At 45.4% G+C, this 15098-nt stretch overlaps 1 protein-coding gene across 2 annotated transcripts in view; it reads right to left on the reverse strand.

Annotated features, from left to right (window-relative positions):
- Positions 1-15098, reverse strand: part of SSBP1 (single stranded DNA binding protein 1) — a 128535-nt gene that overhangs the window by 21299 nt on the left and 92138 nt on the right. For both annotated transcript variants that reach the window (XM_033958251.1, XM_033958252.1), the window contains exon 6: positions 3453-3541. In XM_033958251.1, the coding sequence (XP_033814142.1) occupies positions 3453-3541 (89 nt within the window). The remainder of the gene's footprint in view (positions 1-3452; positions 3542-15098) is intronic.

The raw sequence follows: 15098 nt of genomic DNA on the forward strand, positions 1-15098 counted from the left end.
AGGATGGGGAGGCTTCCCTCGAGTATCGAGGTTCCTGCTCCGATCCATGCTCCGAGGATGGGGAAGCACTGTGAAAGTGTTCCGGGGTTGTCGATCTGCGGCGTCTCGAGGAGCCCCTCGGAGACGATGCCGGGGTTAGGGGTACCGATCGATGTCAGATCGGTGACCTCGATCCGGACTCCCTCGGAGAATACCTGCGACCTTGGGTCGGGGTCCCGGTCCGAGGGGGAGTTCGGAGGATGCGAGGGTTGGAGAGTGATAACTCAGCCACCCTTAGTGGTCCCGTACGAGGTGTGGGAGAACGGCCTCGTAGAGTTGGTGAACCTCGGGCCTTCTTGGAGGTACGGCGGTTCGAGGTTTCTGTCGTTATAGCCCGACGTTTTGCCCCTCGGCGGTTTGCGGAGGGAGAACGTCTCGGGCGTCTCGGCGAGGAGTCCGAGGAGGATGGGATGCGGCGAGGATTGCGCACCTTTCCTCGAGGTTGTTCGATGCGAGGTTCAGGCTGGTCTGGCACATTCGAGGTCGAGGCCGATTGAAACTGGGCCATTGCAGCGGACAGCTCCGACGTGATCATCGCTCGGAGTAGGTCCTGGAAGACGGGCACGGACAGCATCGAAGGCATGTCCACTGCCTCGGTGCACTCCACTGGGGGCGACCTCGTATCAGAGTATTCCCGTGTGGTGGAGGCACGGCCCGAAAGCTTGGAGGGCTTAGTCGGGGCTGTAAGCATGGGGCTTCCGCCATGCGTCGATGTTGTCCCCGAGGCTGGCTTCTTCGCTGTTACAGAACCTGAAGAGGGAAGAGGGGACTTACCCAGGGCCGAGGCTTTCTGTTGTCCCGAGGACTTCGGGGTCGAGTCTCGAGGCGGTGCCGAGGTATCCGGGGCCGAGGTCAAGGCCGGGGCCGAGGCCGGGGCCGACCTCGAGGCCGAGGTGGAGGGTTGGTCCGGGGTGAAGAGGTCTGCCATGCGGGCTTTTCTTCGGCGGAGGGCCCTGTTCTGGAAAATAGCGCACTGGGGGCAGGAGTCGGTTGGATGAGCCGCCCCCAGGCAGAGGATGCACCGGCGATGCGGATCTGTGAGAGAAAGAAGCCGCTCACACCGGGTGCACTTTTTAAAGCCGGTCAAAGGCCGGGACATTAAATCGAAAGTAGCCGCGGCTCGATTAGCCACGCGGCCACGGGGACCCGGAAGCCTCCGGGTCGGCAAAAACGAAGCAGGAATCAAGTTAAAAGGTAAAGAATTTGCGCACAGCGACTTAATCGTGAAAAAACAAGAAAAAATTGCGGTGCTAAAAGGCAGTTGGGGCAGAGCCTGAAAAACACGGCTTCTAGGCTCGCAGAAAATTTTGAACTGGAGACCACGAGGGGATGCACCCCCTAGTGGAGCAGAAAGGCACGCATGCGTGGAGCAGCAGAGCAAACTTAAATCTTCAATCAAGTTTGCTTGAAAACGCTTCCGCATCGGGGCTCCGTAGATGACGTCACCCACATGTCAGAATATCATGCCTGCTTGTCCTGGGATAAAAATATAATCTTCCTTAACTTTCCTAAGAATTTTACAAAAAGAGATGTTTTTAATAGTTTTTGGAAATGCATATATGAAATCGAAGAAGCAAACAAAATACGCAGTTCCAAATCCCAACTAGCAGCCTGATATGCAATTGTCTGATGCCTAAAATTTCTTGTAAAGACATCCTCGTACTGGAGGGAACACAATGAAGTTATCCTTAGTGGACGAACCGCCTTAAAAAATATAAATTGTTCTAGTAATAACCAGGTGCCTGACCATATGCGGCTTTATAACAGAGCATCCCAAATTTAAAACAAACCCTGGCCTCAAAATGCAACCAATGGAGTATGAAGTAACATGATCTGATATTTTCAAATCAAAAATTAGACGCACAGCCGCATTCTGGATTTTGTGCAATCTATGTAAATTTGACTGAAGACCTGCCAAGTGAATTGAATTACAGTAATCCAGTATACTAAGTACCAGAGATTGGACCCTTATTCTATATGCAGTTGGACTAAAAAAAAAAAAGACTTAATCGTACGTAACTTCAAAGAGTGAAGAAAGATTTTTTTAACCAAGGCATTTTGTAAATGGTTTCATAGTTAAATTCTTATCCAGGTAAACACCCAAAATTTTAATTTCTGGATCAATAGTGTAGTTTATCCCATCTACAATCAGTTTTTTTTTCTATCATTTTATTAGAAGGGGAGGCATAAAAAAAAATTGTTTTATCAGTATTAAGTTTTAATTTATACTCCCTTATCCAATTATTCACTGTAAAAAAAATCTTCTGAATAATATTCCTGGAAGTTGAGAGACAAGAACTGATGGGAACAGCAATAGTAATGTCATCAGCATAGCTGAATATTTTCAAACTAAATGAAGATAATCTCTGAGCTAAAGAGGCCAGATAAATATTAAAGAGTGCAGGAGAACCCTGAGAAACTCCACACGGATTACTCCTTCTATTTGAGTATGAACCATTAAAATATATCCATGTATGAGATTTTAAAAAAATATTGAAACCAAGAAAGTACCTTCCCTGTAATTCCCCTCATATCCAAACAATCTAGTAAGATATCATGATCTACAAGATCAAAAGTTGAATTAAGATCAAATTGCAGTAAAAGCACTGTAAACACCAGCTATGTGGGTCAGTGATAGAAATTGGGTGCTGGCACCGACAGCACTTTTTGAAGCCTGTCACAGGTTTCGACATTGACGGGAAAACATAGTCTGCTAAATTAAACTCAAATGATGAGAATCATGGGGCACAAAATAAACTGAAAATAAAATTTGAGACTCGGTGTCTCTCACCAAAAGCAGAGTCTGGGTGAAGGGCAACGAGAAAAACCCATAAACTTAAGATTTTTTTTTTTTTTAAACAATAAGTAAAATTCAAAATTGTGTCAAAGTCATGGCAAGCTAACGGGCACAAATTTGAATGAAATTCAAAAAGCACTTCGCTCTGCAGCGAATTAAGAACTGAGGTACCACAAGCCTACATCGGACAGGAAGGCACTCATGCATGCGCGGTGCTAGCGGTTGCAAAGTTTCTTAAAACTTAAAGTGATAGCTCACTTTCAGACTGTCCATACCGGGCTTGATGGATGACATCACCCATATGTGAGAATATGCTGCCTGCTTGTCCTAGGATAAATGATATTTGCTCTCAAACATTTTCAACAGGAAAACAGCCTCATAAACTTGAAACAAAATGTAAAGAACTGCTTCAGTTAATAACAGTGACAGTATTTCTGGGGAACATTAAAGTGGCAGTGCTCCAGAGTCGGTGGAGGCTTTCAAAGAAATACCAGAAAATATATATATTTTGTCAAACTGGGACAGAAGAAGCATAAAAGCTGTAGATAGATTGCTCCTAGAAATCTGCCTCCCTTTTCTTCCCTGATGGTTGGATCAGCCCTTGACTCCTCATTACCTGCTATAATGGTAGTAGCTTGCCGCTTCACATTATTTTTATCTGTATATTCTCCATAGTCAATCTTGCCTTCTATGTAGATTCGTGTCCTGATCAAGAGAAAATTTTTTTAAAAGGGTATAGTAATACTTTTATTATCAGATTTCAAGTGGCACACAAATTATACATTAAATATCAAGAATCAATGGTATGGACATTCATATTTGGGAGAAAATCATATTTGGGAGAAAAACTTTAATAATCACATCTAATCTTGGGGGAAGCTTAACAAATTTTAGGTTGTAAACTTTGGAGGAGATTCTTATGCCTATAGGGATGAGGCCCCTGATTGTGGGCAACTCATACTTCCACCCAGCTATGTTCCCTCTGCCAGGGGTGTCAAAGTCCCTCCTCGAGGGCCGCAATCCAGTTGGGTTTTTAGGATTTCCCCAATGAACATGCATGAGATCTATTTGCATGCACTGCTTTCATTGTATGCTAATAGATCTCATGCTTATTCATTGGAGAAATCCTGAAATCCAGTCTGGATTGCGGCTCTCAAGGAGGGACTTTGACACCCCTGCTCTAAGCTGAGAACATGAGCAATCGCTCATACATTCTAGGAGCATCACATACATTTTACATGGTCACTCATAAAAATACTTGTAAATCTGAAAAATTGTTGGTTTTTAGAACTTATTGCCCAAAGGAAAAATTTTTTAGTCGTTCACATGAGAAAAAAATCTGCACACAACTGGCCAATCCTTAGAGGGAGCATTGACTCCAAGGGATGGACAACACAGTCTTTCAGAAATGGGTATTTATGGGAATACAATTACTATACCAACCCGCCCCCCCCCCTTTTTTTTTTTTTTTTTATAAAACTGCGAAAGCATTTTTTAGCAACAGCTGGCACACTGAATGGTGTGCACTGCTCTGACGCTCATAGGAACTCTATGAGCATCGGAGCAGTGCATTGCATTCAGTGCACCAGCCAACGCTAAAAAACATTTTCACAGTTTTGTAAAAGGGGGGCAAGTTTTTAAGGAAGATCCCCTCAGACTACCAGTTCAGGAAAACACTAAAAAAATATCTCTTCTCTCTGTAACACCCAAAACTGTCTCTTAACTTACTCCAAAAATCAAAATGTAACTAATGTAAACGTCTGATAGCTTATTGTAAGCTGCTTAGAATCCTAGTTGAAATTTTACAGGGTATAAGAAATTGTATGGTAATATGGACTTTACAAATCTACAGAGGAAATTCAATGGAAGGGAAGAGACTGCACATAAGCTGAATCACTGTATTTCTGTTCTGTGGAGGGATGCCTCGTTTGTAGGGTTATATTAAAAAATTAGCAACCAAATTACTGTAATCCCTTGCAATAGCACACTAACAATAATTCTGAAAAGTTTCATACCACATACTACTGTGTGAGAGATATTGAGACCATGTGGAGACTCGGCCCCAGATGCAGCCTCATCTTCTAATCATTGCATATATATCTGTAATTATATTTTTTAATTCTTCATGGTCAAGTGAACATTTATAAACTTCAGTAGACTTGAAAAAGTAGTAGTGCAATAAATTTATCTTAGCTTCAGGGTTCCAACATGACCACATAAGATCCCTTCTTCAGGGAACCCAAATCAACTTTTCAAAGCTCATATCAATAGGTAGAGGTCTCTGTAGGTTGTAATTATGTTATCTATTGAGTTTCCTCAAAAAGCTTCAAACTAGCAAAATACTTTAAATGTGGTCATGTTGGGACCTTGAAGCTAACATAAGTTTATTGCACTACTACTTTTTCAAGTTTACTGAAGTTTATAAATGTTTACTTGACCATGAAGAATTTTAAAAAATATAATTATAGATATATATGCAACGATTGGGAGGTGAAGCTGTATCTGGAGCCGAGTCTCCACACGGTCTCCATATCTCTGAGCATATTTTTCACACTGTAAAGATCAGTTACTTACCATAACAAGTGTTATCTGGGGACAGCAGGCAGTTATTCTCACATGTGGGTGATGTCATCCACAGAGCCCAGTACGGACAGTGCATAAGTACACTGTGAGTTTAAGCTTTTGAAGCTTTGAGACTGCTCGCACCACGCATGCATGACTGCTGTCCCACCGAACACAGGCTTGCAATTCCTCACTTTCCTAAGCAAGCTAAGAAACCAACCAGGGGAGGTGGGAGGGATAGGAGACTATCTGCTTGCTATCCCCTGATAACACCTATTATGGTTAAGTACCTGTGCTTTATCCTAGGACAAGCAGGTAGCATATTAAACTAAACTAAAACTTGGATTTGGAGACCGGGTCATCACCAGAAAAGGAGCTCGACTCAGTTAACAATAATTTAAAAATACATAAGAAAAATAAACAAAAGGAAAACAATGAATCAAAGCAAAAGACTAATAGGAGTGATTTTCAAAATGATTTGCAAACAGAATTGTTTCTAAAGTTTTGTGAAATGATTGGAAGGAGCCTGGACCCCTTAAAGTAAATGGCATTCCACAATTCCGTTAATTTAAAAATAAAAGATTAGCTAAATTTCCTGACAACTTTTATTCCCTTAAATGAGGGAAAAGGAGAGTTTGAATCTTTGGGTACTTCTCACGAGAAAATATCTGTGAGCATTCCAGGATTGGGGGACAAAAGGAACAAAAAAAATCAAATAAGATCTTGAAAACAATATATGCATATTTGAAATGAATCCTGAGATGAACAGGAAGCCAGTGTAGTTTTTCGAACAATGGAGGACACCTGATCAAACTTACTTTTCTCAAAGATCAGTTTAGCGGCAGTATTCTTTATTAGTTGGAGCCTTTGTAGGCAGATCTTAGTTAATCCCAGGTAAACTGCATTACAGTAATCCAACCGGGCCAGTATAAGATTGAACCAGGACAGAAAAATGCTGCTGAAGAAAAAATGCCCTAACTTTCTTCAGCATACGAAGGCTAAAAAAGCACTTCTTAACAAGAGAATTTATTTGATCATTGAATGTAAGCAAAGAGTCTATAAGAATACCTAATATCTTGGAGGAAAATTTGATCTGCAAAGACACCCAGAATCCAAAGTCACAACTGAGGGAAGGCAGTCCAATTTTGAGCCTAACCACAGGAGTTTAGTTTTTGCAGCACTGAGTTTCATTTGGACCAACATTGACCAAGACTGAAGTTTGGAAATACAATGATTTATATTAGGAACAATATTAAAAAGATCTAAATCAACCTCAAGCAGAATAAAGATGTAGGACTCCCTAGTTTACTGCAATGGGATGGAGGGAGAATTGGCCATTAATAAGAAAATAAATTCTGCAATACTGCTTGGCAGAAATAACCATCTTATCTGGAATATAATTCTAGACCATGGTTCCCAACCCTGTCCTGGAGGACCACCAGGCCAATCGGAATTTTCAGGCTAGCCCTAATGAATATGCATGGAGCAGATTTGCATGCCTATCACTTCCATTATACGCAAATCTCTCTCATGCATATTCATTAGGGCTAGTCTGAAAACTCAATTGGCCTGGTGGTCCTCCAGGACAGGGTTGGGAACCACTGTTCTAGACAGTAGTGAGATGGGAATGTGTGAATTGAGGACCAAGTAGCTGCTTTGCAAATTTCATTAATAGGAGTGGAACATAGGAAAGCTACTGAGGCTGCTATAGCTCAGACCTTGTTAGCTGAACATGTCCCTCGAGCTGCAGCCCAGGCCCAGGCTGAGCATAGCAGAAGGAAATACAGGCCGCTAATCATGAGGAAATAGTGTTCCTGATGACAGGAAGGCCCAATCTATTAGGCTCAAAGAGATGAACAGTTGAAGTGAAGCCCTATGTGGCTGGGTCCTTTGCACGTAGTAAGCCAAGGCATGCGCACAATCCAAAGTGTGTAGAGCTGTTTCTCCAGGATGAAAATGAGGCTTTGGGAAGAAAACTGAAAGCACTATGGATTGATTTAGGTGAAATTCCATGAGTACTTTTGGGAGAAATTTAGAATGGGTCCTGAGAACCACCTTGTCATGATGAAATACTGTGAACTGTGGGTCGGGAACCAATGCCTGAATCTCGCTTACTCAATGGGCAGAAGTGACAGAAATCAAGAGGAGCACTTTCCAAGTGAGAAGATGAGTAGATGCGATTGTTTGCTAAAACTGGCAAGGACTACATTAAGATATCAGACAGGTGGAGGTGGCTTGAGCGGAGGTTTGGAGTTGAAAAGTCCTTTCATAAACCTGACAACAAGCGGATAAAATGGCCAGAGGTTTATTTGTGACAGGAACATGGAAAAGCACCAATAGCACCAAAAACACAGAAGTGGTTTCCAGACCAGAATAGAATAAAAGGAGAAGATAAACCAACACTGAAGAAAGAGAAGAGGAGGAAGCATCTTGGTGATGGATAGTAACCCATGAACTGAATCATGGCCACTTCTGTTTACAGCAGTGCTGAATAAAAGGTTTTCTTGAAGTAGTTATAATGGCTTGTATCGAGTCAGAAAGATTAAAATCTGCTGTAGTCAGACCTAGAGGTTCCAAGCTCTTAGGTGCAGAGATTGCAGATTGGGATATAAAAGAGATCAGTGACTGAGTGAATAGAGATGGAAAAATTTGTAAAGGAATTGGATCCCTGACACACACTGAAGTACAAGGGGAAAACCAAAGTTGACTGGGCCATCGAGGAGCTATGAGTATCATGGTGGTGAATTGTTTGTGACTTAACATTGCCAAGATCAGAAGGATTGGTGGAAACACATTCAGGAACTTGTGCGATCAATCCAGAAGAAATGTATTTGCCTCCAGACAAAGAGGAGAGTACTGTCTGGAACAGAATTGTGGTAATTGGTGGTTGTGGGGAGACACAAACAGGTCTTTCAGTGGATTCCCCAAAGGAAGAAAAAGGGACATAAAACTCTAGAGCTGAGAGTCCACTCGTGTGGTCGAAGATATCTGGTGAGCTAGCTGGCGACAGCAGTCTATTTTCCATGTACATACAGTGGTGCCTCGCATAACGGACGCCTCGCACAGCGAACGCTGCGCACAACGAACTTTATGTCTTGATCCGTACAACGAACTTCGTTTCACACAACGAAGTCGCCCGAGCTGCATCCTTCCGCGCAGGCACTGCGCTTAACTGCCCTCTCTCCGCCTGGTTCCCTCTTGCCCCCCCCGACTCCCCGACACGATCGGGGCAAAAAGGAGCCCAAGCCCTCTTGCCCCGCCGATTCCCCAACTCCCCACACAATATCGGGCCAGGAGGGAGCCCAAGTCCTCCTGGCCACGGCGACCCCCTAACCCCACCCTGCACTACATTACGGGCAGGAGGGATCCCAGGCCCTCCTGCCCTCGACGCAAACCCCCCTCCCCCCAACGACCGCCCCCCCCAAGAACCTCCGACCGCCCCCCCAGCCGACCCGCGACCCCCCTGGCCGACCCCCACGACACCCCCAACCCCCTTCCCCGTACCTTTCTGTAGTTGGCCGGACAGACGGGAGCCAAACCCGCCTGTCCGGCAGGCAGCCAACGACGGAATGAGGCCGGATTGGCCCATCCGTCCCAAAGCTCCGCCTACTGGTGGGGCCTAAGGCGCCTGGGCCAATCAGAATAGGCCCGGGAGCCTTAGGTCCCTCCTGGGGGCGGGGCCTGAGGCACATGGGCCCAACCCGACCATGTGCCTCAGGCCCTGCCCCCAGGAGGGACCTAAGGCTCCCGGGCCTATTCTGTTTGGCCCAGGCGCCTTAGGCCCCACCAGTAGGTGGAGCTTTGGGACGGATGGGCCAATCCGGCCTCATTCCGTCGATGGCTGCCTGCCGGACAGGCGGGTTTGGCTCCCATCTGTCCGGCCAACTACAGAAAGGTACGGGGAAGGGGGTTGGGGGTGTCGTGGGGGTCGGCCAGGGGGGTCGCGGGTCGGCTGGGGGGGCGGTCGGAGGTTCTTGGGGGGGGGCGGTCGTTGGGGGGAGGGGGGGTTTGCGTCGAGGGCAGGAGGGCCTGGGATCCCTCCTGCCCGTAATGTAGTGCAGGGTGGGGTTAGGGGGTCGCCGTGGCCAGGAGGACTTGGGCTCCCTCCTGGCCCGATATTGTCGGGGAGTTGGGGAATCGGCGGGGCAAGAGGGCTTGGGCTCCCTTTTGCCCCGATCGTGTCGGGGAGTCGGGGGGGCAAGAGGGCTTGAGCTCCCTTTTGCCCCGATCGTGTCGGGGAGTCGGCGGGGCAGGAGGGCTTGGGCTCCCTTTTGCCCCGATCGTGTCGGGGAGTCGGGGGGCAAGAGGGCTTGAGCTCCCTTTTGCCCCGATCGTGTCGGGGAGTCGGGGGGGCAAGAGGGCTTGAGCTCCCTTTTGCCCCGATCGTGTCGGGGAGTCGGCGGGGCAAGAGGGCTTGGGCTCCCTTTTGCCCCGATCGTGTCGGGGAGTCGGGGGGGCAAGAGGGCTTGAGCTCCCTTTTGCCCCGATCGTGTCGGGGAGTCGGCGGGGCAAGAGGGCTTGGGCTCCCTTTTGCCCCGATCGTGTCGGGGAGTCGGGGGGCAAGAGGGCTTGAGCTCCCTTTTGCCCCGATCGTGTCGGGGAGTCGGGGGGGCAAGAGGGCTTGAGCTCCCTCTTGCCCCGATCGTGTCGGGGAGTCGGGGGGGCAAGAGGGCTTGAGCTCCCTCTTGCCCCGATCGTGTCGGGGGTGCCAGGGACCACACGGAGTCACCCACCGTACCACCCGATTCGGGTAAGCGCAGGTATCGGTGGGTGGCTTATTTGCGGGGGGGGGTGCCTTATTTTACATTTTTTTCTAAAAAGGGGGGGCTGTCTTATTTGATGGCCCTGCCTTATCATCGGGGAAACACGGTAGAAAAAAAAAAAAATGAACAGTTAAGTCCCAGTTTTTGCCGCTGAGACTCTGCCCTCTCACTGTAAAATTAGACTCTACTTAGTCTGTCTTTAAATTTAAAAAATGTGTGTTGTTTTAAAAAACAATTATGTTTTTAGATGTATCTAAATAAAAATAATAACCAAAAATTTATCTTTTTTTATGTCATCTTAGCATATTTTATGCTACAGAACGAATAATTTTTTTTAACATGTATTGTTATGGGAAAACGCGTTTCACACAACGAACGTTTCACATAACAAACTTGCTCCTGGAACGGATTAAGTTCGTTGTGTGAGGCACCACTGTATATGTCTTTATAAACATAGATATAATACAATAAGAAACTAAAAACTAAATGGTTATCTATTGATTAAATATGGATATCAAGAACCATTAAAGAAGTCAAAATGAACTGTAGAACGTTTTTTAAAATTTAACATACAAGGACAAGCCTCAGATTATGGAGTAAATTTTCCCATTCTGGGATTTCTTTCAAGAGAAAGAAAACTTTTCTCTTACTCCTGAAAACATCACCGGCTTGAACCCATCCTCCATACCATAATTAATTTATTACTTATTCTATATTAATTATATTTATTTAATTCTTTCAATTCATAAATCTCACTATCTAATTTTATTTCATTCTCCAATTAAATAATCTTATGTAAAAACTCTTATAACTCAATAGTTTATCATAGTTAGGGATTTTTCATTTACCATTAAAAAACTACAATTCATTTCAACACTCAAAACCGACAGAAAAAACTATGCTGTAAATGTAAAGTGCACTGGTGCTTTAAAGTGCTTCATAGAAAGTGCTTGTGTGCTGTAAATACTTAAATTCATTCAATTCAATTCAGTACTTCTCAATGCTTAAAGTACTTAGCTTTGCTCTTTTTGAAACCAGGGCCATTGCTTATATTTTCAATCTTCCGACGAGGTCTGCGTTTCGCAGGATAAACTTACATCACCGCTGCATCAGGGATATAACTCATAGCAACACATGCAGTCAATTCAGAAAAGCGTTGCTATGAGTTATATCCCTGATGCAGCGGGGATGTAAGTTTATCCCACGAAACGCAGGCCTTGTCGGAATATTGAAAATATAAGCAATGGCCCTGGTTTCAAAAAGAGCAAAGCTAAGTACTTTAAGCATTGAGAAGTACTGAATTGAATTGAATGAATTTAAGTATTTACAGCACACAAGCACTTTCTATGAAGCACTTTAAAGCACCAATGCACTTTACATTTACAGCATAGTTTTTTCTGTCGGTTTTGAGTGTTGAAAAGAATTGTAGTTTTTTAATGGTAAATGAAAAATCCCCAACTATGATAAACTATTGAGTAATAAGAGTTTTTACATTAGATTATTTAATTGGAGAATGAAATAAAATTAGATAGTGAGATTTACGAATTGAAAGAATTAAATAAATATAATTAATATAGAATAAGTAATAAATTAATTATGGTAGGGAGGATGGGTTCAAGCCAGTGATTTTATCAGGAGTAAGAGAAAAGAAGTTTTCTTTCTCTTGGAAGAAATCCCAGAATGGGAAAATTTACTCCATAATCTGAGGCTTGTCCCTGTATGTTAAATTCAAAAAAACATTCTACAGTTCATTTTGACTTCTTTAATGGTTCTTTTTCTTTGTTTGAAATAATTTTTATTAGACAGAAAATAAGATGAACATACAAAGCAGGCCAATATGGCACACAACAGTAGATTGGGATACAATAACAGAGAACACAGCGGTCAAAAGAACGGGGCAGAGGCCTAGGCCCCACAATCCCCCCATACCATTCCCCATCAATCCAAACACCAAATGAGTGGCAAAGAACAAAGAAGAAAAAGCCACCAGTTCATCATTTTCCATTTTAAACAAACAAGGAATAAAAAGACCCCCAAACAGAAACACCCAACCACACACCCACTCATACACACCCACACACACAACAGGTTTCACCCCCCCCTCCCCGGGTGATTGGAAAAGGGATAAGAGAAGGTGAAAGCCATCACAATGAGGGAACCTCCTCCAAGACTGCCTCCCAAAGCGATACAGCCATTGAGAAAGTGACTCCCCCCTCGCATACCGTAGAGCTCCCAACGAGCCACCTCTGCTATGGATCTCTGCCAGCCTAGCACCTCAGGGGCACACTCAACTATCCACATCCAGAGCACCCCTTGTTTAGCTATCAATAGGGTGATATAGAGGAATCGCCAATGCTCTGTCCCCAAGCCCTGGTCCCGTACCTCCCCCTCACAACCCAGAACAAGGAGCAGATAGGACCACTGAAAGGGGACCCCCACAATCCCAATCAGGAAATCCAAGACCCCATTCCAGTAAGTATGCAGCAGCGGGCATTCAATCAGCATATGCAGTAGGGTTCCCCTCATTCGCTTGCACTTAACACACTCATCTGAGTCCCACAAACCCACCCGTACACCCCGAGTCCTAGTAAAGTATGTGCGGTGTAGCAACTTGAGCTGTAGTTCCTATAATTGAGCAGTCCGGGCCCCTCTAGAGATATCCGAAAAACAAGCCACCAGGAGGTCCACACTGATGGGCGTCGTGTACCTGGACTTCAGTAAAGCTTTTGACAGTGTCCCACACTGCAGGCTGCTAACCAAGATGGAATTGATGAGGTTGGAGAGACACTAACTGCATGGGTCAATGATTGGCTGAGTGGCAGACTTCAGAGGGTGGTGGTTAATGGTACCCTCTCTAAAACATCGGAGGTGACCAGTGGAGTGCCGCAGGGCTCGGTCCTGGGTCCACTCCTTTTCAACATATTCATAGGGGATCTGACTCAAGGGCTTCAAGGTAAAATAACACTATTCGACGATGACGCCAAACTATGTAATATAGTAAGTGAATGCAGTTTACAGAATTATATGGCGCAGGACCTGCTTACATTGGAAAGTTGGTCCTCAACCTGGCAGCTAGGCTTCAATGCTAAGAAATGTAAGGTCATGCACCTCGGAAGCGGAAATCCATGCAGGACGTACTTCTTGAACGGAGAAACTTTAACTAGGACTTCAGCAGAACGAGATTTAGGAGTAATCATCAGGGCAGACATGAAAACTGCCAATCAAGTGGAGAAGGCTTCATCTAAGGCAAGGCAGATATTGGGTTGTATCAACAGAAGTTTCGTCAGCCGAAAGTCTGAAGTCTTAATGCCGTTGTACAGGGCCATGGTGAGACCTCATCTGGAGTACTGTGTGCAATTCTGGAGGCCACATTACAGTAAAGATGTGTGCAGAATTGAATCGGTTCAGCGGACGGCCACCAGGATGATCTCGGGGCTCAAGGGTCTCTCGTACGAAGAGAGACTGAACAAATTGCAGCTCTACACTCTCGAGGAACGTAGGGAGAGGGGAGACATGATCGAAACATTTAAGTACCTCATGGGATGTGTCAAAGTGGAAGATGATATTTTCTTTCTCAAGGGACCCTCGGCCACAAGAAGGCACCCGCTCAAACTCAGGGGCGGAAAATTTCATGGCGACACCAGAAAGTATTTCTTCACAGAGAGAGTGGTTGATCATTGGAACAAGCTTCCAGTGCAGGTGATCGAGGCAGACAGCGTGCCAGACTTTAAGAATAAATGGGATACCCATGTGGGATCCCTACGAGGGTCAAGATAAGGAAATTGGGTCATTAGGGCATAGACAGGGGGTGGGTAAGCAGAATGGGCAGACTTGATGGGCTGTAGCCCTTTTCTACCGTCATTCTATGTTTCTATGATGGGCTCATCCAACTCCACAGTCCACTGGGAGGCCAAAGTGTGTAACTGAGAGTCCACCCAGGCCAACCCATACCAAGTAGACAAAGAATTTAGAGACGAGGGAGAGAAAGGAAAAGATGATCCACCTTTAAGAAGCTAGAACCCAAGGGGTTCCTCCGGCGGTGTTCCTCAAAGTAATGACATAGTTGAAGGTAAGCAACAAAGGGCATAGTGGGTAAAGACCAATTACGACGGAGGGTGTCATAAGAAGGAAACAGCTCAACATCTGGAGGGCATATATGTCCCAGGCAAAAACCAGTACCAAAATGTGCTGCCATGCCACTAGCACCGCCTACACCCAGGGGAAACTCAGGGTTGCCACAGATGTGCTGAAAGGCCCAATTGCTCTGCCCCCTCACCAATCTGTCATCTCCACCAGAGCAGAGCCCGCATCAGCGGGTCCAGCCACACCAAATTGCATCCCCCCTGAGCTCTCCGCCAATGAGGGAGATCCAAGCATGGTAGAGCGCTGTAAGGGGCCACCCACGAGTCAAAAAGCCTCTCCGGGGCAAACCGAGCAGTATGGGTGGAAAGTTCATGAACCCAGCACATCAGGGCAGCCATATTGTACAGCCGAATATCCGGCAGTGCCAGTCCCTCTCTGACCTGGCTCTGAGTTAGCCTCCAATAACTGATATGCCAGAGAAAGAGAACCAATGAAAGATTGAAAAGCCCTCTCCTCTTGCCCCCACAGCCAGAGCGGAATCATCTGCAAGGGGTATAGTATTTTTGGGAGCAGGACCATTTTAACTAAGGCGACCCTACCCAAAAGGGACAAGGGGAGGTCCCCCCAATGAAGGCAGAGGTCCCATAGATGGGCAAGTTTAAGCACAATATTATGCTGATATACACAGGCCCAATCCGCACTAAGGAAAATCCCTAAATATTTAAGCTCGAGGCCCACCGAAAGGGGAAAGCAGGCAAAAGCCTAGAGGGAGAGAGGCTCCAGCCTGTTTTTAATCCATGTGAGTATTTCACCCTCGATTCCATGGCTGTTCCTTGTGACCCTGGGCAAGTCAC

Source organism: Geotrypetes seraphini, chromosome 9, assembly GCF_902459505.1.
Source record: "Geotrypetes seraphini chromosome 9, aGeoSer1.1, whole genome shotgun sequence".
NCBI classification, from domain to species: Eukaryota; Metazoa; Chordata; class Amphibia; order Gymnophiona; family Dermophiidae; genus Geotrypetes; species Geotrypetes seraphini.